This window comes from Magnolia sinica, chromosome 7 (genome assembly GCF_029962835.1).
Source record: "Magnolia sinica isolate HGM2019 chromosome 7, MsV1, whole genome shotgun sequence".
Taxonomy (NCBI): domain Eukaryota; kingdom Viridiplantae; phylum Streptophyta; class Magnoliopsida; order Magnoliales; family Magnoliaceae; genus Magnolia; species Magnolia sinica.
The window spans coordinates 90,140,483-90,164,038 of record NC_080579.1 but is presented as its reverse complement, the minus strand read 5'-3'; the positions used below and the strand labels follow the sequence as shown (position 1 = coordinate 90,164,038).

The 23,556-nt window shown below is 42.2% G+C and overlaps 2 protein-coding genes across 6 annotated transcripts; both read left to right on the top strand.

Moving 5' to 3' along the window:
- The first annotated feature begins 761 nt into the window (after window positions 1–761).
- LOC131251677 (nuclear transcription factor Y subunit A-7-like) lies at window positions 762–13,707 on the top strand. Of its 5 annotated transcripts, none has more exons than XM_058252547.1 (6): window positions 783–919; window positions 7,244–7,624; window positions 9,322–9,431; window positions 9,536–9,604; window positions 12,092–12,259; window positions 13,006–13,707. In XM_058252547.1, exons 2-6 carry the CDS (start codon window positions 7,372–7,374, stop codon window positions 13,390–13,392), a joined length of 987 nt encoding a protein of 328 aa, XP_058108530.1. In that variant the 5' UTR covers window positions 783–919; window positions 7,244–7,371; the 3' UTR covers window positions 13,393–13,707. The 5 variants fall into 5 exon arrangements, with proteins under 5 accessions (XP_058108532.1, XP_058108531.1, XP_058108530.1 ...); XM_058252545.1 differs by having other exon boundaries at window positions 9,322–9,434; XM_058252546.1 differs by having other exon boundaries at window positions 795–919; window positions 7,350–7,624; window positions 9,322–9,434.
- A 4,552-nt stretch (window positions 13,708–18,259) lies between these two features.
- Window positions 18,260–23,259, top strand: LOC131251676 (large ribosomal subunit protein eL21x/eL21w). Its single transcript, XM_058252543.1, has 2 exons — window positions 18,260–18,582; window positions 22,809–23,259. The coding sequence occupies exons 1-2, from the start codon at window positions 18,346–18,348 to the stop codon at window positions 23,064–23,066; spliced, it is 495 nt and encodes a 164-aa protein (XP_058108526.1). The 5' UTR covers window positions 18,260–18,345; the 3' UTR covers window positions 23,067–23,259.
- The last annotated feature ends 297 nt before the right edge of the window (window positions 23,260–23,556 follow it).

Below are 23,556 nucleotides of genomic sequence, written 5' to 3'. Positions count from 1 at the left end.
TGGGTGCGTGTACCGTTAAATATATTCCAGATGTTTTGTGGGTCCCACAGTGTTTTTTATGACATCCAATCCATTCATAAGACAAATTTAAGAAGATGAACGGATTCCAAAAAAATCAAGTTATTTCAAAACTCAGGTGGACCAGATCATGTAATGATATAGCCTATGATATGATCTCAAATGGTGTGGTGCACCTGAAAATTTTCTAAATATGATTTTTTACATAGCATAGATAAGATGAGGGAATCACATGATGGACGGATTGGATTTAATGAAAAATAAATAAATGTGAGCCCCACACATCGCGTTGTAATTTACGCTTAACCTACGATTCTTTATCGCAAATCCGCGCTCCGAGGTAAGTGCTAATATTATAATGTTTTAGTTCATTTTACCTACGTTGCGACTCTTGATCCAGCGTGTGTCGCCACTAAGTGGGGCCCACATAGGCTGAGCTGATCCGATTATTTGAACCGTCCATATTCTCATCTCTACCGTAAGTAATCTACACTCTCATAATCACATCTCATTAATGACTCTCACCGTTGATTTTTAGGTTTTAATGCAATCTATTGAAATTTTTTTTTTCATCATTCTAAAATTATCTACAGATATTTATGGCTACAATCATTTTACCGTATAGATTCCACAACGTGGACGGTTCCGATCATTGGATTTTGAGCATAGGTCAATAGTGCTGCGACAGACGCTGTATCAGTATCATCAGTCGCGACAGACAGAAAATAAGCTATTTTTTAATAGCGTTTGGGTGTGTTGGGAGAAATGGCAGTTACTGTTGATGTTGCAATAGCAGAAGCAACTCCATATCCGAAAAAAGAGAGAGATTGGGAAATGCCCAAATCACAATCCCAACAACAGCCAAACACTTCTCAATCTCCAACCATCTCAAAGGAATTTGGTATGTATAATCTTTCTTTTTATTTATTTCTTATATTATACAAGTTCATTTGAAGGTTGATGTATCATTAGCTTTGTGTAGAAATACATGTTTGTATGTATGGTGTTTGTATGAGTGTTTACATGTGCATGTCTACATATGTATGTGGATGATGGTGTTGTTGGAAATATGAGAAGTTGGGTTTTTGTTTCCTTTTTTGTTTTTGTTTTTGTTTGTTTGTTTGTTTGTTTGTTTTTTTTTTTTTTTTTTTTTTGGTTTTTGTTTTTGTTGGTCTTGGTAATTGAGGAATTTAGATGGGTAGTTTGATTATGGCTAGACTTGTGTACATGTGGGGCCCACTATTTGATGATGGTGGCTGTCGATTGGGCGGGCCGGCACGGTCGTGTCTGCGGTGGGGGATGGAAGTTTGCAGACTGGATGATCTGAACCATTTGATTGTTGGTTGATTCTTTACGTTGACCACCGTCGAAGGTTTATGATGATCTCCTGACATCGGAGATTGTTGGGGGCATCTCCTTCCAAGTTGGGGCCCGACAGATCGATGGCCCGGGGCAGGGACTTTGGACCGCACCCACGTAGAGACAATTGAGGGCCCTGTTCCTCTTTGGTAATTTTGTGGTTTATGGATGATTTCAGTGTTGGTTTTATCTATTCATTTGCGGTTTTGCTCACAGATGTTGTTTTTCCCGTTGGCCATTAATTCTTGATTTTTTTTCAAAATTTTAAATTTTTTTTTGTTGTTCTAGTTGTCTCTCAAAATCATAGGACCCACTGTAGATAGGTCATGATCTGAAAGCCAGATTGATTGAATGATCCCAACCTTTGATTACAAGAAATTTATCTGTTGAATTTAGACCATTGGCTTGTTTCTTAATTTTAACCTTGCACTGGGTTTCCATAAATAGGCTAGTTAGGACATTAGTTTAATTTTGGTTAGTTGATGCATCTGAAACGGGTCCCACGATTCACACACTCCCGGTGTCCATATTTTTTCTCTTCAGTGTTTTAGACAGTTGCCTTAGTTGAAATGGGAATTTTCAGATCCCGTTATGAATTCATGTTGGGATTCTGGTCGATGTTCTTGGAGACAGCTGAGGCCACTTGCTGAAAATGGACTACTTTTTGGAACTTTTTGGATTGTGAAAGATTATCGGTTTCTTGTGCGGCCCCTGTTTCCTTTTCAATGCCCAAATATTCGATGGGTGTCAGGTGTTTGGAATCTTGTTTTGCGGCCGGTAGTTTATTAGATTTTCGGAGGATGGCAATTGGAGAATGAATTCTTTGTACTGATTTAGGGATGAATTTATGAGATATATGTGCCATGGCACGGTAGTAAGTGTAGATTATTGGTGTCCAAATACGATGTCTGTAAACATAAATGATGATTGTATACCTATTGAGTGTGTAAATGGATCTGCACAAGACATGCTATCTGTTGGATCCTCCCTCATACTTGAGTGAAATGATTTCAAATATAGCGTACAAAAGGAAGTTGATCATGAGTCATTGACTTATTATTATTTTTTTTTAAAGAAAAAATATAGGGAAGTGATCTCTAGAATCAACCAACAGGCAAGGTTCTTGATTTGTGGATATCCACTATCGGGCCGACTAGAATGGCTGATGGATTGCTCCTTTAGATAGCTGATGGATGAGAGGTCAATGTCATTTCACCTATATTTCTATGATTGGAGCTGGGAAAAATACAGGGAAGTGATTGCTAGGATCATCCAATGGCACTACATTCTAGCTAGACTGTCCACAACACAACTACCATCCATAATCTCCAGAACGAGGATCTTAAACTGCGCCTTCTCCCCCTCCATACCAAGCTCGAAGGAACTCAACCATGGATAACAGCACAACCCAATTCTCCTCTAAGAAACGAAGAACTTTTCACCAAATTTCTTGGGTGAAATAGCAATGAAGAAATAGGTGGTTGATTGTATCCACTTTCCTCAAGCACATTGGACAATCATTGGGGATGACCACATTTCTCTTCCTGAGGTTTTCAATTGTGAGGATTTTGTTTCTCCGAACCAACCAGACAAAAGCAAGAACATGAGGGGGCCCTTCATAATTCCATATGTGAGACGAGGGATCTTGTTTGCCCTGAATCAAGCAGAGGAAGTATAACGTAGCAGGTGAGTGAATGAGAGAGAAGTGATCACCATCTTCTTAAAAAATAGCTCTTGATTCAACAACATGGAGAGAGAAATCTCCAAAAAAAGAGAAATAAAATTGTTATTATTGGTGAAAAGTACTAATTAGAACATATTTGATGTGCTTATATAAGCCAAAGATACCCTACATTCCTAATTTGACTCGAAATAGTACTCTTTTCGAAAATAGTTAAAATTACTAAAGGTAGTAAAAAGTCTAATCCTAATAAAACTTGCAAACGTCCCTTAGATTTGCTAAAGCAAGGAATCTCGACCATGACCAAATTCCTAGAACCCTAAAAAATAGCAAAAATAAAACTTATTAAAAATAGTATTTTTTAAAAAACTTAAAACCCTAATTTGACCCCTAAAAAGATTGAATTTTGCAAAGCTGTTTTAGGGCCACAGCTTGGATTGTTGGCTAGGCGTAGAGATTGTTGATAGCTTTCCAATAGTATATCATACACATGAAACTGATAATCAGTAGCAAAGTTATCGCCGTTGGAAGTTATAGTGCGGGTGTAGGCCACTCAGGCCATTCTTGGCCTAGTTTGACCTTTCTGGCCCAATTTCTTTTGATCCTAGCCGTTGATCAAGTCATTCACCACGTGTTCTACATCAAAATAGCCTTGTAGAAGGAGCTAACACAGAAGCAGCCCTAGTCATAATAAAAAGATGAGTTTGGAGAGCTATTCAATCTCTTACTCATGCAAATTCCTTCCGAAACAGGGAGATCATATGGCCCCATTACCTTCAAAAGATATGTAATGGGAAATTGGACCCCCTTAGTCCGTGGATAGAAGAAAGAGACCCTGAAAGCTATCTTTGTAAACTATCCCTGCACCATCTATCTGACCAAAATCTGACTTTTGGAAGAATGTCTCGTATCCATCATGTAACAAAAATTTTCAGCCAGAGTCGCTGTTTGTAATTGTTTGTGAAGTTGCCATCGCAGGCTAGATGCATTGCTTTTGTGGGTAATGCTGTTTCCTATACCAAGGTTTTGGAAATTAGCACCATTGCCTTCCTTGGCCATGATTCTAGCGGAGGTAAAGCCGAGTCGTGTAGGGAAAACATGAGAAAAGGTTTTAGAAATGTTGGTTTTGTGGGTAATGCCGTTTTCCGTGCCAAGATTTTGAAAACGAGAATATGTGTTCAAGTCTGATATTGAAACTGCTAGATAAAGGCCTGGTTGTGTAGGGAAAAAGCATAGCAAGCAGGGAGAAAAAAAAGAGGAAAGAAAACTCGCTACTTACTCGTAAACTCAGATATTAGGATATGTATTGGTTGAATTGGCATACGAAAGAAGTATTGCTCAAGTCATGCAGGTTTGGTTTCTATTACATGAGCAATTTATATGGGTGCTTCCAGAACTGAGTCGATTGCCGAGTATTGAACCAACCATGCTCATGATGTTTTTCTCATTTATTGATCAAACTCCATTTCTACATGAAAATAGAGAAATTGTTTTAGTTGTAGCAATGGCATGTTGAGGTCCATTAGTCCTCTTTGGTTGCCATTTCTTATTGGCTTGTTGCAATTAGTAGAATAGGGTAGGATTGTTGATACATCCAAATCAGGTTTTGGAGCAACATGGGGATCTTTGTTTTGGTGGTCCATTTCATGGTAAGATTCATGAAATGCCTAGACGGTTAGCGGATCTCTCAAGTCCTTGTTTGAGACCTGTTCGGGATTGTGAGTAGGCAATTTGTTCTTTTTTCTTTATTTACACTTATGGAGTAGTTTGTTGCCGCTATCCACTCAAGAAGCTTCTTGCAATCTATAATCCTTTTAGGATGATGTTGGGTGCTGCTGATTTAACGAGGAATCCTATGGCTGGCTAATCTGTTCTTTCAAAGAGACTAAATGTGGGATTAGTGAAAGTATGTTGAAATTTATTTTGATATTGTAAGCTCCCAGAAGAATTCTGAAATATTGTCTGGTTGGAAGTTTAAGCAAGGTTCTGTATATTTTTGGGTTCTTGCTATTTTATGGTAGGGATGGTCTCACCTACAACTTGTTGTAAATGCAACTGGTTAGGTGTGCGTCCACCGTGGTGTATGTATGGCACCCAACCCATCTAACATGGTTGCTCCATAGTGAAATTGGGTCCTGGGATGCCCCAAAAATCCTGCCTATCCAACCATCAAGTGGGCTACCATGTGAATTTTCAAGGATTTTGGGTGGCTATCCATTGTTCTCTATCATGCGACATGGTGATTGGATTGACATGATTTTTGGGCCATCCTATTTTCATGATGGGGTAACTGATCCTGATCGTATCTTGTCGCCTTTTATCCATTTGAGTTGGAGCCGTCCTTGTGCATGCACTTATATGCCAAAGTGGCCCTTTCCAATCACCCCTGCCAAACCTTCAGGCTATGTTTTGATGCACCATTAATTTCAATAACTTATCTTTAGCATCCATTTTGATGCTCCAAATGTCATGTTCTGAAATAAATTATCTTGACCCACCCATGAGGTGGGAGAAGCTGGTTTTCTTCTTCTTCTTCTTCTTCTTCTTCTTCTTCTCCCTCCTTGGATTCACTTATATAAGCCGTGGCTAAAGTTTAAGAGTTGAATCCCGGTTGTGAATAAACAAGAACAACAAAGCTTGAAAGAAATGTGACTTTCAATCTCAGTGCTACCTCTTCATTGTGCACAGTCAGAAACATTAATAGTCATTGTCATTTCATCTTTATGAAACTGAGTGCTAATGATTCAATTCATTTGTGCATCCAAATACGGCCTTAGTGGTTTCGAAATCATGGTCATGTGGATCCAAATCCAGTAACGTGTTTTGAGGTACAATGGCATCATAGTTTTTTTTTTTTCCTTAATCAATCCTTTTTGTTTCATGTTCCTCAATAGCAATCACCACCATTTGATCATTGGGAAGTTTGCAGTCATTGCTGGCTTTCCACTTCTCTTTGGTTCTGTGGCCCTCTCTGTTGTAGCTACCATTCAATACCGGAAATAAAAATAACCAGATCCTAAATGTTTTCATGGGGCAATTCATTTTGGTATGAGGCATTGAAGACAAGTAATGATTAGGTAGGACACCCTTAGAGCAGTTCTTTGAGTGCATTGAGGTTGTTAGCTAGGGACTTGCATATTTTGGATACTATCATCAAATTCCATAGGTAAAACAATGTCAATGTACCTGTGGTTTATGAAGATTGTTGTGGTCCCTTTTTGTTTCTTTTGATTGCTTCTTGTGGGCAGGATCTTGTTTGGTTGTTCAGGCCCCTTAATGATGATTAAGTTAATTATATTTCGAATTGAAGAATGAATAGTTCCTTCTTACTCATGTTGGTTATTCCAAGGAATTTCCCACCTCATTTTTTGCAACCTTAGCTATTTCAATGCTTTTTTGGTGCACTATTTCAATTACCTTTCAGGATTATTATTTTTTAACTACAGAGTACAAAGCTTGATGATTAAGTTACTACAGCGTACACACATTAGACATTCCCATCCATTAATCACTGGCCACTAAAATGACGGTAGAAAATGATAATTGTTAATGTATAAAAAAAGATAAAAAGCTTCCCATGTGAGATTGTCAAATTCAACAAATTCACAGGGCTCAGAATCTTCTTCTTCTTCTTTTTTTTTCTTTTTTTTTTTTAATTTTAATTTTTTTTTCTAGCCTTCTCTTGTTGGTTTCTTCATTCATCAAATAAATATTTCATGGCCTAGTTATCCAATTTATGATTTTAAAAGCGTTTTTTTTTTTTTTTTTTTGGAGATACTTTAGGCTGAATTTAGATTCAGCAATCACTTTTAAATTGAATTGAGATAATTAATTCAATTAAGTGGAGATAAGAAAAAAATGTAATTACCTTAGCAATCACATTAAAGGAAAAGGATCTGAACTTCAATTATGTTTTTTTCAAGTTGGACTGAAAGGATTGTAACTGTAATTTGGGGGCTTCTCGATCATTTTGAATGCTAAGGGTGCTAAATACAATTCGGTCATTTCTGCTTTTCTTTTTTCTTTTTTTACAATTTCGTCATTTCCGCTTGATCGAACTAGCTACAGATATTTAATTGAATAGGTGCCCATGCATCCAAACACAATCCGTTTGAAGATTTCGCATCTTTATTATCTATTTGTTTTCTCAAGTTTAGTAAACCTTGCCTGATGCAACTAATGTAGGTATATTGTTTCTTCGTTGAGCAAGCTTACGGATGTAACTAACACAAGAATCTGGGAGCAACTTTGAGTATTTGGATTTTTTATTTTTTATTTTTCATCTTGGAAGAATCACCACAAGCCTATAAAGAATGCAGAATATAAGCAATAAAAAGTCGGAGCAAAGTTCTGTTCATTCAACATCTCCCTACGTTGTTAGTTATCCATCATGGTGGAATTCAACTGGAGCCCAGATTCCACAATCTTCTATTTCGAAGAGTTTAAACTTGAGCTTGGATTCTCAAACACAACATTGTCATAGTGTGAAACCATTAGGCCTTCAAATGCAAGACCAGGAATCATCCTCAACACAGTCGACTGGCCAATCTCATCATGTTGCAGCAGGTAGGGAAGGAAATCCTCAAGGGAGATGCACTTTTGCACATTTTGGTATAAATTACTCTCAATTACAAGTGGGCCACTTTGCATTTTTTTTATGGGGTGTTTGATTTTTCATTGACCAGTGTAATTCATGGTAAGTGAGTAATGATTATTTACCTATATAATAGCAACAATGGTACGAGGTTGACGTTGATAGGGAGCTTGTTTGCAAAGCTTCTGACTTCCGAGAATATGTTCGTACAATTTCGACATGTAAAATTGTGGATCCACCATGATGTATCTTATCCACGCCGTCCATCCGTTCCGCTAGCTCATTTTAGGGAATGAGCCCAAAAATGAGGCAGATCTGTAGCTCAAGGGGACCACATCATAGGAAATGGTGGGAATTGAACGCCTAAGGTTGAAAACTTCTTGGGGGCCACAAGTTTTGGATCAAGCTAATATATGTGTATACCCTTCATGCATGTCAATGTGATCTTATGAACAGGTTGGATGATAGATACACATCCCTGTGGACCCTAGGAAGGTTTCCATTTTGAATGGTGGACGTCATTAACCTCCTTGTTTCCTGTGGTGTGGTCTACTTGAGTTTCCAATCTGCATCATATTTTGGTTCATGCCCTAAAATGAGATGGTAAAACAGATGGACGGCGTGGATCACACATGTGTCACTGTGGGACCCCCAGATTTTAATGGTGCCTAATTCCGCTTTCATGCTTTTGGATGCTGTTTTCGATGCGTAATTATGTAGTGATTTTCCTCTCAAACAAACACCCTTAAGGAAAATTATACAAATCCCACGTTTCTGACACATACACTCTTCCTACTATAGTATTCCAAAATATTATGTTCTAATGGCAAAAGTAGAAAAGGGGTGTGATATAAAGAGAGGTTATTGAATCAATTCACTTTCCCTTAACTACACGAGCATCTTATGATAGTATGAATGTTCTCCATTCTCTCTCTCATCCTCTCTAGGACTTGGAACTTTTGAAAAAGCTCGAAATGGGTGATATGATTTTGTAACTTGTAGTTGGCTTAGGCTTCAGTTGTGCTTCACTTGTCATAGTTCCTTTGCAATTTTATTCATAGTCTCATTTTTATGCTTTCACTTTTGAAACCTTTAGTGACCAGAAACCTTGTTTGGCGTTTGACATTGTAGAAGCGTTGGGAAATTACATATGTAGATTTTGTTTATTACTTACCTCCAATGACTTGCTCCACTCATATTGGAGTGGACTAGTTCATTCATTAGCTGCAGTGCACCTTCTCATGTGGTTGCATGTGCCAACCCGGCACATGTGCAGGGCATTCTAGCCTGCCATGCATGAGGTGGGCCCCACTGTGTAGATGAACTGGTTCAATAATCAGGCGATGCAACTTATTAGGCAGGTCACAGATACCAAAACAGTTGATGGCCTTAAAAGGTATTGCCAAACATCCACATTCAATGTACATGCACGACCAATCTAATCTTTTGGGTTGGACCATCTTCTTGGCAAGATCCACCCAATGCACGGATAGGATGTTCCACACACAAGGATGCCTGTGGAATGCAGGTGCGCTTAATAAAACTTGCCATTCTGGTCTTCTTCGAACTTCTAACTTGGTGCTTCTCCTTCAAGTAATGAAGTTTATCACGTTCTATCTTTTTCTTGATTTACATGAATCCATTGTGGCTATTGTTCTCCTCTTCTCAGGATACGAGGAAAATTATGGGAAGCAAAACAACGGACATGCCAAATCAGTTTTATCCCTGGGAGCTACTGATTTTGTCTACCCACCATCACAAGTTGATTTTAGCCAGTCAGTTGTAAGTTTCTCAGCACATGTTAAAGGATGCTTTACTCTATGCTGTGGATATGCATTTGCATATACACTTGTCTAATACTTCTTGTCCTTTTCATATTACAGACTCGCATTCCATACCCATATGTCGATCCATACTTTTGTGGGGCAATAGCTTACGGACCACAGGCTATTGTAAGTAATGATCAAATAGCTTGTCTTCTTCGCTATTAGTAGTTTATGGATGTGACAATGATTTGATTCCGTTAGCTCAACAGAACTCATAAGGTATTCCGTAATGGTAACAATGGCCATAACGGCCACCACCCTTACCTTTATGATAGGGGTTGTAACGGGGGCTGTAATGGCCGTTGCGGGTCTTGTTTTCCATAACGGCATACCACGCTCGACACCTTTTTAAGAAAAGAACCTGTGCTGACTCGTCTGCATCATTTTCTACATTAGTTGCATTTCACAAGGGACTCAGGATTCACATGTGGCATGGGTATGATGTTCAGGCTGCTCAGCAGGAGGGCCCCACCATGTACTTGCCTTGGCCACCCAAAATATCGGACAATGTACTCATCAGGTTGGCAACATGCATAAAAAATGTACGGCTACAAAAGAATGGCCAACAGTCCATCTTTAATGTTTGCAGGTGGCCCACCTGATGAGTGAACCAGCCTTTTTTGGACAGGCATCTACACACTTGTGACCCTTTTGATGAGTAGCTTGGATCTTGGATAAGTGTGAGCTGCAGGCCCCTTCAAAAGTGCACTCATGCGTGTTCTCGCTTCACATCTCTTTGGTGCTGGATTAGTTCCATTCTAGTAGTGAGGATAATGAAAATATCAAAAGATAAACATACAGTTTGCCAAGACTTCCAATTTTACATGGGGCCAATTGCTTGGCGATCCAGACTGTTGACCTGATGGGGTCTGCTAAAGATGGGGGTTGACCAGAAATCTCCAGGCTGTAAGATGCTAACCTCACTGATTAAATGGTTATGATCTACCAATTAGGAGATCTCTGGGGTATCCCCCATCCAATTTTATGCCCAACCAATCAATGGTTTGGATCATCACTATACCATGGGCTCCACGTGTAGTCTCTTGTCACCTTTTTCACTCACCCTCATGACTTTGTGGAAATGGCACTCGTGTTTCATCCTTTCATGAAATGCTTTTATATGACACACGGTGAGTGAAGTTTCTCTTTTGGAATTATTTAGTGTGTGTTAATCTACAAATGAGCGATACAAATTTCAAACCATTGATCTAATGAGCCCCACCGTAGAAGGGGGATCCCAAAAATTTCCCAGATTGGAATAGCCTAACCCTTTATCAGTGATTGATAACTAGAAGATGAGAAAAAAAATAGTATGATAGCCAGGAGGAAATCCAATCACTGGATGGCTAGGATCAATGTTACCTGGATCGTGTGTCACTCTGATATGTGGTTATTGGAATGGGTACACACGTGCAGGATCACATGGGTTGCTCCAGTTTTGCTAAGAATGTACAATGTAGATTTAGGGTGCATTTGGTTGCACCAAGGATCATGAAATTTCATGATATTTTGCACCAAATTAGACTTATTGATCATGTGATATCATGTAATTTTATGATATTTGATGCAACCAAACACACCTGTCCCTTGTATGTGAATTGATGTAGTAATTTATATCTATGAAATGGTGAATGTTATTATGATATGTCCTGAATGCATAGTATTATTTTTATGCATGCGGTTGCAAAAAGAAAAAAATATACATATACATCATAGATTAATCATCATTTAAAAATATTGGACCGTAATTTCACATTGGTTAAAATAGCGATCTGGATCGCAAATGACACAACTCAGATCACGTGACCCGGAATGGAAGACATGGGGGAGGGGGGTGGGGGTGGGGGGTGGATTGGCTAGGATCTTACTATCTGAAAGATTTAAAGGTGATTCCCATATGGACCCATCAAATCAGCTATCTGAACCACTGAACCATGGGCCCAGTTGCATGAACTACTGGTATCAGGATGGTGACCCTATATTTTTTCCTTTATAATCGATGATTTTAATTAGGATGGCTTTGTTTGCGCACGCACGCACACGCACATGGGTGTCTGGTGATTCTGGCCCACCTAATTAGTTGCACGGCGTGTTTCTTGGGCCAGGTCATCTATGCTGCTGACCCACCTGCTGCATGACACACACACACACCATCCATTTTCTTTTGGGTGTTTGGTGATTCTGGCCCGCCTAATTAGTTACACGGTGTGGCTCTTGGGCCAGGGCATCTATGCAGTCGACCCACCTACTGCATGTGAGCTCAGCAAAGTTTCGAGTGTAGACGGTTAAGTTACTCTATGGCTGCATTTGGGTGCACAAGTCAATTGAATTGTGAATGGTCACTGTAAATGAGAGCTAATTACTGGCATCCAAGCATTTAAATTCAGACCATGAGTCACACCTGACATGATCAAGTTGACTTGGACTCAGTTGGATCTGATCCAGTTCTTCATCATGAGTCACCCCCAACTCGGAATAGTCGGGCCGATTCATCCTTGGGTGAGTTATGTCTCGACTCGAGACCGGAGGATTCGGTCTGAGTTGGCAGATTCTTTTGAGCATGCTTTTCATCTAACCTTGTTTTCATTGTGATGTGATATTGAATTTGGACAGATTCATCCTCAAATGGTGGGGATGCCACCTGGGCGAGTGCCGCTGCCCCACAACATGGCAGAAGATGGGCCCATCTTCGTTAATGCTAAGCAATACCGTGCGATCCTCAGACGGAGGCAGATGCGTGCCAAGTTAGAGGCCCAGAACAAGCTCACCAAGAGCCGAAAGGTGAGTTCCATCATTCTACATAGATTTCCTGATTGTTTACTAGATGTGGGGCCACAGATGATCTTTAACTATGAATGCAGATTGTGTCCTACCCCTACCAGGATGGACTCGGTCCTGACAAGGACTTTATGGGGCCCACTGATTTATGTGTTTTATCTACCGCATCCATCTATTTTAATAGATCCTTTTAATGCATCCAAGCTTAAGTGAGCTACACCATAGGAAGCGCTGGTGATAATGACGCCGCCATTGAAAGTTTCTTATAACCCACCATGATGTTTATTTCCCATCTAACCTGTTCGTGGGGTGACATAGACCTGGATGAAGGGAAAACACAAATATCAGCTCGCTATGCAGCTTCTGTGACACCCTGGTGGGCGATCAATTTCCATTGTTTTCTGTGGTGTGGTCCACTTGAGCTTTGGATATGCCTCGTTTTTTGGGCTCATTCAAAATGATTTGGTAAGATGGATGCATGGCGTGGATAAAACACATACATTACGGTGGGCCCCACAGCTTTAGCTAGAAGTGAGTTTGTCTGCGCAGGGGTAGGACGCAATCCATGTCCCTTAACTATCTGATCCGTGACCCACATTTGGATGGTCCACATCAAACTTTTTGCACATGATCCAATTAATCAAACAAACCTTGATCTAATCAAGATGGGCCCCACTCCAATCATGGTGGGCCAAAACGCTCACACTCTACCAATTTTTTATAAAAATTCCGTTTTTGATCCTTCACAGCCATACCTTCACGAATCTCGGCATATCCATGCAATGAAGAGGGTGAGAGGATCTGGCGGGCGATTCCTCAACACGAAGGAGCTCCAGCAAACCAAGCTCACTCCCAGCTCCGACAACAGCCAGAAGGTCTCAGGTTCGGCCCCGCCGCAGCTGGGAGGCAGTGCATCGGAATCTGACGTGCTCCAGTCGGAGACCAGCAGCGTTGGTGGCGCTTCCGCTGCCTGCTCTGATGTAACAAGCGTCTCGAACAATGATGCTGTCTTCCGGCAGCTGGACCTTGGGTTCTCGTCTGGCTTCCAATCCCACATGGGTCGGAGCTTGGAACGTGGACCCGGCGGCCACATTATACAAAACGGGCCCCACCACCGGGTTTCCGTCGTCCAGTGAGAGATGTGGGACCGACCCGTCTCGTATGGGAACCAGGTTTTGATGACCATCTGATGCGTGACATCTGTCCGTTGGATGGTGGGACCCATCTATATCTGGTGTTCCATAGGCAATTCATCCTTGGCTTTGAACACACCTTGTTGTATTTTCATGTTTGCTTTCTCGTGTCCTGAAAACAGACATGTAACTGTGGTGATCTGTTAAGAACTGTGTTGTGTTTCTCTTTCCAGCAAGTGCGTGTTTAAACAGATCTGTACCGTTCATCTTTCAGGCCCGGTGGATGGCCCATATATGAATATCACATCAGTCGGATAATGCCATCTGTCTACTATAGAACTTTCGACTGTTAGCAGATCAAGTAATCTTGCCCGTTCAAGATGGGCCTCACAAGGCTAGCAAGTGGGGCCCACACACATCTAGTGGCACGTTCTCCGCATGCTCCCTGCACGCTCGATATGTTGTTTGGTGCCGTTTGGATGTCAGTCTATGCAAGTAGGGCCTATCTTATTGATGGTTTGGATTGCCAGATGGGAGTTATGGTGAATGATAAAAAAGTGTCCAGGATCTTCTGATCTGATGGGCCCACCTTGAATGTCCATCCAGAAAAAGTCCCTTCACATCGAACGATGGGTCCCACTTGTACTAACTGAAGATCCATTTCGGGCATTGTATAATGCCTCACATTCAATTGGGTACCCGAATCCGAATTGTGGGCCCCAGTTAGATTGCTGCCTGTCCCAGTTCACCATCCGTGTGTGGGCCAACTAATGGACGGCTAATAATAAGGTGAACAGTCCAGATTCGATTAGAGTTATTTTTAGGCTACGCAGTGGGGCCTACTTAATCTGGACTGAAATCTACAAATTTCAAATCCATGATCCCAAACCTCACGATACTGCATTGGCACCCATTCATCCACGGTAAAAAGGAGGCAAACATTAATTTCAGTCCAGATCAAGTGGGCCCCACTATATATATATATATATATATATATATATGGGAAAAGGTACCATGCAGGTACCATGCGCTCGACCTCACGAGTCCGTCCCATGAGGTCGAGCTGTGTGGGCCCCACCGTGATGCGTTTCGAACATCTACCCCATCAGTCAGATGCACCGTTCTATCGTGGGGCTAGGTCTCAAAAATCAAGTCAATCCGTGACTTGTGTGGGCCAGGCCACACCACATACAAAAGTGGGGAGGGGCCGTGCACCATTAAAAAACTCATAATCATTTTTTGGGCCCACCGAGATGTGGTTTGCAAATCCAGCCCATCCGTTATGTGTGTCCCACTTACACGAGGGTTCAGACCAAGTTTTAGCACCATTCAAAACTCAGGTGGGGCCCACCAAGTTCTTTTATATGTTTTAACGGTGTCTTCACGTGATTTTAGATGGTATGGCCCACCTGAGTTCCGTATACGGCTGATTTTTTGGATATCTCATAATTTAGAGGGGAACCGTCAAATGCATGGTGTTGATGGTCGACACGCATCACGGTGGGGCCCACACATCTCAACCTCACGGGAGCTTATCGTGAGGTCGAGCGCATAGTGTGTATGTGTATATATATATATATATGAGTCATGCTCATGTGCGCACTTACGCACGTGCGCACCTTTGCACACGTGTTATGGGTGTCTAATCTGAATGGTCCATGTGATGCGGAATCCCATGAAATCTTATGTGACAAATTTTCACCTTGATCTAAAATTCTGGTGGCCATAGAAAAGAGAAATGCAAATCAAGGGAGGAAATTGTTTTCATTTTTCATGGCCCATCAAAGTTTTAGATCAAAGTAAAACTTGGGGGAGGGGGGGGGGGTTCACGAGGTGTTGCTTCACATGAACAGTTCAGATTTTGGATCCACATCACGTATGATGTGTTCTCAAAAAAGTTCGCACAAGTGAGCATTTCCCTATATATATATATATATAAAGGTACTATGCGCTCGACCTTACGATAAGCTCCCATGAGGTCGAGTTGTGTGGGCCCTACTATGATGCGTGTCAACCATCAACACCGTGCATTTGATGGGTCCCCTTTAAATTATGGGACATCCCAAAAATCAGCCGTATACAGAACTCAGGTGGGCCATACCATCTAAAATCATGTGAAAACACTGTTAAAACATATAAAAGCACTTGGTGGGGCCCACCTTAAATGTTCATCCACCTGAAACTTGGTCTGAACCCTCATCCAAGTGGGACACACATAATGGATGGGCTAGATTTGCAAAACACATCTCGGTGGGCCCAAAAAATGATTATGAATGTTTTAATGGTGCACGGCCCCTCTCCACTTCTGTATGTGGTGTGGTCCACACAAGTTACATATTGACTTGATTTTTGAGACCTAGGCCCATGATGGAATGGTGCATCTAACTGATGGGGTAGATGTTCGAAACACATCACGGTGGGGCCCACACAGCTCAACCTCATGGGACCCCCCCCCCACATATATGGGAAAAGGTACCATGCGCACGACCTCATGATAAGCTACCGTGAGGTCGAGCCGTGTGGGCCCCACCGTGATGCGTGTTGACCATCAACACCGTGCATTTGATGGGTCCCCTCTAAATTATAGGATATCCCAAAAATCAGCCATATACAGAACTCAAGTGGGCCATACCATCTAAATTCATGTGAAAACACCGTTAAAACATATAAAAGCACTTGGTGGGGCCCACTTGAGTTTTGAATGCTGCTGAAACTTGGTCTGAACCCTCATCCAAGTGGGACATACATAATGGATGGTCTGGATTTGCAAACCACATCTTGGTGGGCCCAAAAAATAATTATGAATGTTTTAATGGTGCACGGCCCCTCCCCACTTTTGTATTTGGTGTGGCCCACACAAGTCACGAATTGACTTGATTTTTGAAACCTAGGCCCACGATGGAATGGTGCATCTGATTGATGGGGTAGATGTTCAAAACGCATCACGGTGGGGCCCACACAGCTCATCCTCATGGGACGGACTCGTGAGGTCAAGCACATAGTACCTTTTCCCATATGCGTGTGTGTGTGTCTATATATATATATATATATATATATATCTATATATATATATATATATATATATATATATATATATATATATGAGCTTTCTATCTAGTGGGCCTCACTGTTTAGATCTTCTCCCTCAAAAATCATGACGTTTCACTGCTTCAGTGGACTACAATGTACAAAACAAACAGATGATTTGGAAGTCTAAATAGTGTGGCCCATCTGATAGAAAGACCACGTTTATCACACACGTGCCAATATGCACGTGTGCTTGCTTGTGGGATGGGCACTGCGAGAAGTGAATTTCACCCGAATAGGGAGCCCGGGCAACTAAAACCTCTGTGATGGCCCGCTGTGATTCCCACGTCACATCCACTCCGTACATCAGTTGCGCTGGATCATGTTATGAGGTGGACTAAAGAGATCAGGCACGTCCAAAACTTAAGTGGGCCACAACACAGGAAAAGACCATGGGGACATCCATCATTGAAACCTTATTGGTCCCACCATGATGTTTGGATGCCATCCGAACCGTTCACAAGTTTGGATCCCACCAAGATGAATGAAAAAGCACAAATATCATACAGATCCAAGATATCGATAGGCTGCAAGAAGGTTTCAATGGCGGTCATCCCCTTCCTCACCATTTCCATTTTGTGGCTCACTTGATTCTTGGATCCGGCTGAGTTTTGGCCCCACGTGTTAAAATGATCTTGCTCGACTGATCAACGGACTAGATGTCATATAAGCATCACCGATCCCCCTGATTTTTGGTCCCACGTGTCATATAAGCACAATAGGAAATTCATGTCCAGCACCGATCCAGGGCCCAGCACATAGCAACCCCCTCTACTTAGGGCCGTTAACGGGTACCCGGACCTGCTATTACCGGACAGATCCGACCCATTAAAAATGGGCCTGAGTCCCATCTTTTGGACCAGTTGAGAAGTCTCACCAAAACGGGTCTAATAAGTCTGGGTCGGGTCCAGTTAATTTTTGATAGGTTTAGCAACAAAATGTAGTTTTCTCAGCCACATACTTGTAGGTGAGCCCATTTATAGACTACACACGCGTCCTAGCGGCACATGTGTGTGCGATCTAACCCATTCGTTGGACAGGCCAAATCATCTAAATGCTCTTATTTTTACCAAACCCAACCCAAAACGTAGATCAAAAGAACCTGTTGGTATCCGAACCCGACCGGATCGAGGTTGAGGCACTGAAGAACCAGGCGGACCTAGCAAGGCAGCGAATGGGACGCAGATGGCATGGTGAACATGGTATCAGGACTCTGTGGGCCCCACCGAAATGTATGTGTTTTATCCAGGCCGTCCGTCCATTTTTCCAACTCATTTTAGGGCATCAACCCACAACTAAGGCATATCCAAAAGCTCAAATGGCCCACACCACAAGAGACCGGGAATAATGATATCCACGGTTGAAACCTATCTAGGCCCACAATGATGTTTGTTTGTCATCCAACCCGTTCATAATGTAACCCAGACCTGGATGAAGGGAAATCATAAATCTTATGGTCCCCGAGATATTTTTCAACGGTAGGCATTCAATCCCCACTTGTTCCTATGGTGTGGTCCACTTAAGGTCTGAAAATGTTTCAATTTTAGGATTATGCACTAAAATGATCTGGAAAAACGGATTAACGGAGTGGATGAAACATATACATCACTTTGGATGTTGAGGTGACCACGCAATCCGCGTCCATCCAACCCAAATCCGAACCCCTGGCCCGCGCTTCCTAATAAAAAAAGGGGGTGCGCAGTTTAACCTCCTCACACCCCCGCGCATATTAGACATAATGCTTTACGCAAATCATTTAAAAACGAAGACCTAGGGTTTTTCCATAAGAAGAGAGAAACCCTAACCCTTCTCCTCCCTCTTTCCGCAGCAGACCAAGATCGAGAGAGAGAGAAATCTCCGAAGTAAGAAATGCCTGCGGGACATGGAGTGAGATCTAGGACCCGAGACCTGTTCTCGCGTCCGTTCAGGAAGAAGGGGTACATCCACCTGACGACCTACCTCCGCACGTATCGCATCGGAGAGTACGTGGACATCAAGGTGAATGGTGCCGTACACAAGGGCATGCCCCACAAGTTCTATCATGGCCGCACCGGTAAGGTCTGGAACGTCACCAAACGCGCCATCGGCGTCGAGGTCAACAAGCAGGTCTGATTTCCCCCCTCTTTCATTCCTTCGGTGCACCTCGTGTGCACCGCTCGTTCTCCCTCATTGCCTTTATATATATATAAATGATTGTTGATGCTTCATGGTCTGTTGTGTTTTGAGCTTTTCCATTTCTGGGTTGGAGTGTTATGATTGTTTTGTCATCGGTTTTTGGAAATTTTGATTTGATCTGGGCCGTTCAGATCGTGGGCCCTGTTATGACGAGATCTGCGCTATTTTCGCGATCTGGACGGTCTGATTTTCGCCTGTCTATCTATCTGTCTCTTTGATGCTTGGTTGCGATTTGAGCGTTTCATTTCTGGGGTGGAGTGATGTGATTACTCCTGCATCTTTCGGAATGATGCGATCCGGACCGAACAGATTGTGGGCGGAGTTCTTTCTTAGGGTTTCGCTACTTTGGTCATCTGACTTGTTACATTTGGGCGTCTGGTTGCGTTGTCCTTAACTGTTCATTTGTTTCCTACGAATTAGATGGTTGGGATCATTCTGATGGTTTTTTTTTTTTTTTTTGGGTTTTATTGTTGATTGTGGGCCCTATGATTTGGATAGACTACACGGGTGGGCAATTTGTGAATGCTGCTGTAATCTGAACCCTTCAGGTTGTGGATCCTATATTGGATTGAGCGTACCCTAGAAATTGCATTATTCTGGTGATCTGAATGGTCTGATATCCACCTGTTGAATTTTGATGTCTCTTGGTGCTATTTTAGCCGACCACTTGTGCTATGAATTGAATATAGGGTTACTCAATTAGAAGATTTCAGCTTTTCTCATGTGCCCAACGATTTGGACGTGCTCTGTTTGTGGACATGTATGCCATGTGTATCATGGCTGAGTCACCGCTGTTTTTTAAACTGCTGATGGACCATAAGCTGTGGGCCTCGTTGTGGATGGAGATCATTGATGCAAACACACTCATCAGGCAATCTCCATAATCCTATTTTGCTACAACTTCCGTTTTATAGCCACCCGTTGGATGTAGATATTTTGTCGGGGGATGCTCATTCCTGGTCATGATATACCACAATCTGTTAATATCTTATGGTTGAAAAGGGGCCAATTCCTCTTCAAGTGCCGTGCATGGGGTCTGCCAAGTTGTGTTTATGGCATCCAACCTGTTCAGCAGGGTTGCTTCTATGAAAGTTGGATGCCACAAAAATCAGGCTGATCCAACCATCATGATGGGCTACCACGTGAGTTTGGAGGTTTTTGGATGGTCGTGCATTGTTTTCTATGATGGGGCCCATGATGTTATGTACGTGCCATCCATCTAGGCAATTATATGAACCCCACCATGATGATGCTCTAAAATCAGGCCTATACAATCATGAAGTGGGCCACACCATAGAAAACATTGGACAACCATCCAAAAACTTCAAAGTTCACATTGTGGCTCTCATGATGGTTTTGATTAGCCTGATTTTTGGGGCATCCAACTTTCATGGTGGGGCGATCCCACTGGACAGGTTCGATGTTGTAAACACCTGGTGGGCCCCACACACATTGCTTGTAGAATAATTCTACAAGGAGTCCAGGACTTGTAGATAAGGAATTGGCGTCAAGTAGGAAGTATTGCATTTAAATGGAAAACTGAATTATATCCTCCATGTAGAAGGGTGTACAATGTGTGTAGGTGAGTGCATGTGATCAGCACAAGAAGGCATCCCTGTATCTTTTATAACTGTTATTAAATGGTTGCTGGATAGGACCACTTGCATGTGCTGCTGCGCTCCTTTGTGTAGGAACATGATTAGAATATCAAGATGAGAACCCTATAGGGGTTCAAATAAAGGCTTCTCACCTCAGTGAGATCTGAGCCATGGATGCTGTTAACCGTCCAGAGGTACCTACAGTCTGGTGGGACTTACAGCACATTGGTGCTTAACATCGAGAGTCTTGGTTGATACCCTATTCTATCCATGTGGCTTGCAGGACTCGAAGAAGACAATGGTATTCGAACAGAGTCTTTGCATCATGGTTAAAAGACTTGGACTGAGTTGTTTGGTCTTGAGTTGATTTGGGACCCACCCGAGTTGGGCATAACTAGCTCATCTAGGGAAACTCCCGGTAGCCAACCAGATCTGGTGCCCCCAGTCTGAGTTGACTTCGATGAGTCACATCAGACCTGTCCAAGACCCAAAACCATGGCTTGCACCCCGGTTGGAACTTAGGTTATGGATATTGTTGAGTCCAACAAGGCTTGAGTACAGTGTTGCTAGTGTTCAAGAGTGCCTTGGTTGGCAATTTGTTAGGGCCCACAAGGTGTGTAGGAGTCAGGCAAGGACCCAACATAGTTCCTATGTAGATTATGGTTAGTGCAGAATTGATGATTAGATGCCCAAGATGCAGAGGTGCATAGCCAGTGCAATGGATAAAGGCCCAAAGAAGAAGAGAATTGTGTTCGGAGTACAGGAACCTTTGCCAGAATCTACTGGCTAAGGGTTTGTACCCAGATTTACAACTTGTAGGTGGGCCATCTTGAGGAACAGGGTAGTGTTTCCAAAGGGATCATTGCATTCTACAAACACCCCATGTTCAAAAATAGTAAAGGGCACCGGCTCCAGTTTTGGGGAGGTGACTTGGATTGATCTCATTTGATCTTGAGTTGAGTTGCGATTTTCTTGTGTTGGGGTTGCCTCGGGGTTTCTAACTGGATCGAGTTCAAACATGTCCAAGTCGATTGAACGAGTTGAACAAGACTATTATGAGTCTTAAAAGAAATCTGAATCCTTTGTTTCTGGCAAACAGGATTTTCCCATTTCTTGCATTTTTATTGGGCCACGTCATCATTGATAATGTCAGACTGTATTTAATGCAGCAGTGCTAATGTCATCAGTCATGATGTGGCCCAATAAAAATGCAAGAAATGAGAAATCTCCATTTGGAACAGAGGATCCGGACTCGTCATAAAATCATGATTTGATCCTCTCTTTTTTTAACACTTAGGAGATGACTTCTCTTCTTAAGAAAATCCTCTATGTAACAGACGCCTTTTTTTTTTGAGGATGAGTCTTTCTTGTGAAAAGGATATGGCTTGATCCTGTTTGGATTCCCCCTGCTCATAGGTTACTGCAGGCAATCATGTTTTCCTTTCGCAAAGGAAAGAAAATTTGAAGAAAGGACTTGTAAAGTTCTGTATGTGGTTTGCTTTGATGGGTACAATCCTTGTAGATTTTAGAGAAAAGGGGGAATTTTGAAGAAGGGAAATGAAAGATACATGGTATGGTTGTTTCTACTATCTATTTCTTTGAACAGATTTCCCTTGTCATGATGGAATTGTTCTCTACCCCTCATCGAGTGTTGTTGATTTAATCTCAAGGGTGCATTTGGAACTTCTTTCTGGTAGGATGGGAATTGGGAATTAACCCAATTGAGATATCGGGCGGGAAAAGTGCGAAGAGGGAATTCTTGCAAGGAAGTTTCTGTTTTCCATGCTGCCCCAAACCTCAAACTCAAAAGGTGTGATTGGTTCTTTGCAAGGCATGGAAACGATTCCCATTTGGTCTCAAGAACTCTCATTTACCATACGATGCCTTGACCTTTTGAAGTCCCAAGTTCTTGCTATGGGATGGAAGGGACCAACATGGCCTTTGTAATTGAGTCAAGCATTGTGGGGTTCATATTGCATCTGATTGTCATGCAACCCGTCCAAAAGGTGCACCTCACCATAATGATCGGATAAGCCAAAAAATAAAAATAAAAATCAGGCCAATCCAATCATTGCGGGTACCATGGATGAGTTTGTTTTTGGGAGGTGTAAACTGTTTTTATGGCATGCCCACCTGATGACTGGTTCAGCCTGATTTTTGGTTAGTTTGATCATCATGGTGGGGGTGCACCTGTTGGACAGGCTGGATGTCACACATGCCACAATGCTTGAGAAAGTTTTTGGGAGGGGTAAACTTTTCTAATGACTGGATCAGCCTGATTTTTGGTTAGCTTGGTCATCATGGTGGGATGCACTGTTGGACGGTTCAGATGTCATAATGCTACATGTGCTTGACAAATGCACAAGGAGAGAGGTAGATGGGTGCTTTTCATCCCTTAAAGAAACACAAGCTGAATCTTTTTTTTTTTTTCTCCTTTATTTTGATGATATATGTCAACTTTCATTGGCACATGTAAACATTTTTCAGAAAGGCGAACGGTCATGTAACCATTCTCATTCATTTAAGAATAATTTTGCGGTGTAATATGATGATTGTCAGGTGGGCAACAGGATCATCAAGAAGAGGATCCATGTCCGCGTGGAGCACGTGCAGCCTTCAAGGTGCACTGAGGAGTTCCGCCTCCGGAAGTTGCAGAACGACAAGCTGAAGGCGGAGGCAAAGGCCCGCGGGGAGGTCATCAGCACGAAGCGGCAGCCGGAGGGCCCCAAGCCTGGTTTCATGGTTGAAGGGGCCACCTTGGAGACGGTCACTCCCATTCCTTATGATGTGGTCAATGATCTCAAAGGTGGGTACTAAATCATATGCTTTGTGGGCTATCGGTATGTTGGTTGAAAGATTGCAGTCTTCCTTTTTATTCGAGGTTTTTTGGCACCATTAAAACATCTTTATCTAGTTTAATTAAATTGACGGTAGATATTAAGCTGAGGTTTTGTCAGGTGTTGTTCGGTCAGATCAAACTGTTAAAATTGCTTAGTTATGGCTTTGCTAATCTTGTTATCGTCTTTTGATTGCCTCTGCATAAAATCCGGTGGTTTGGATACAAACCCAATTAAATGTGAGGAATTATAATGATCATTTGGGACCTTATCTGTGCAAGCGGGGCCCAAAAGGTTTGTTTCTTGCGACCTTTGTTCGTAAAACGCCCCACCGTGGAAGTGCCATTCTCCGTGGTCCAGACCTTTGATTGGACAATGCCTCACCTTTGGATGCCTGAAATGACCGCACATTTTGTGAGATGATATACTTCTTATGTGGAAATCTTTGGGGTATGGTCTACTCCATGGGA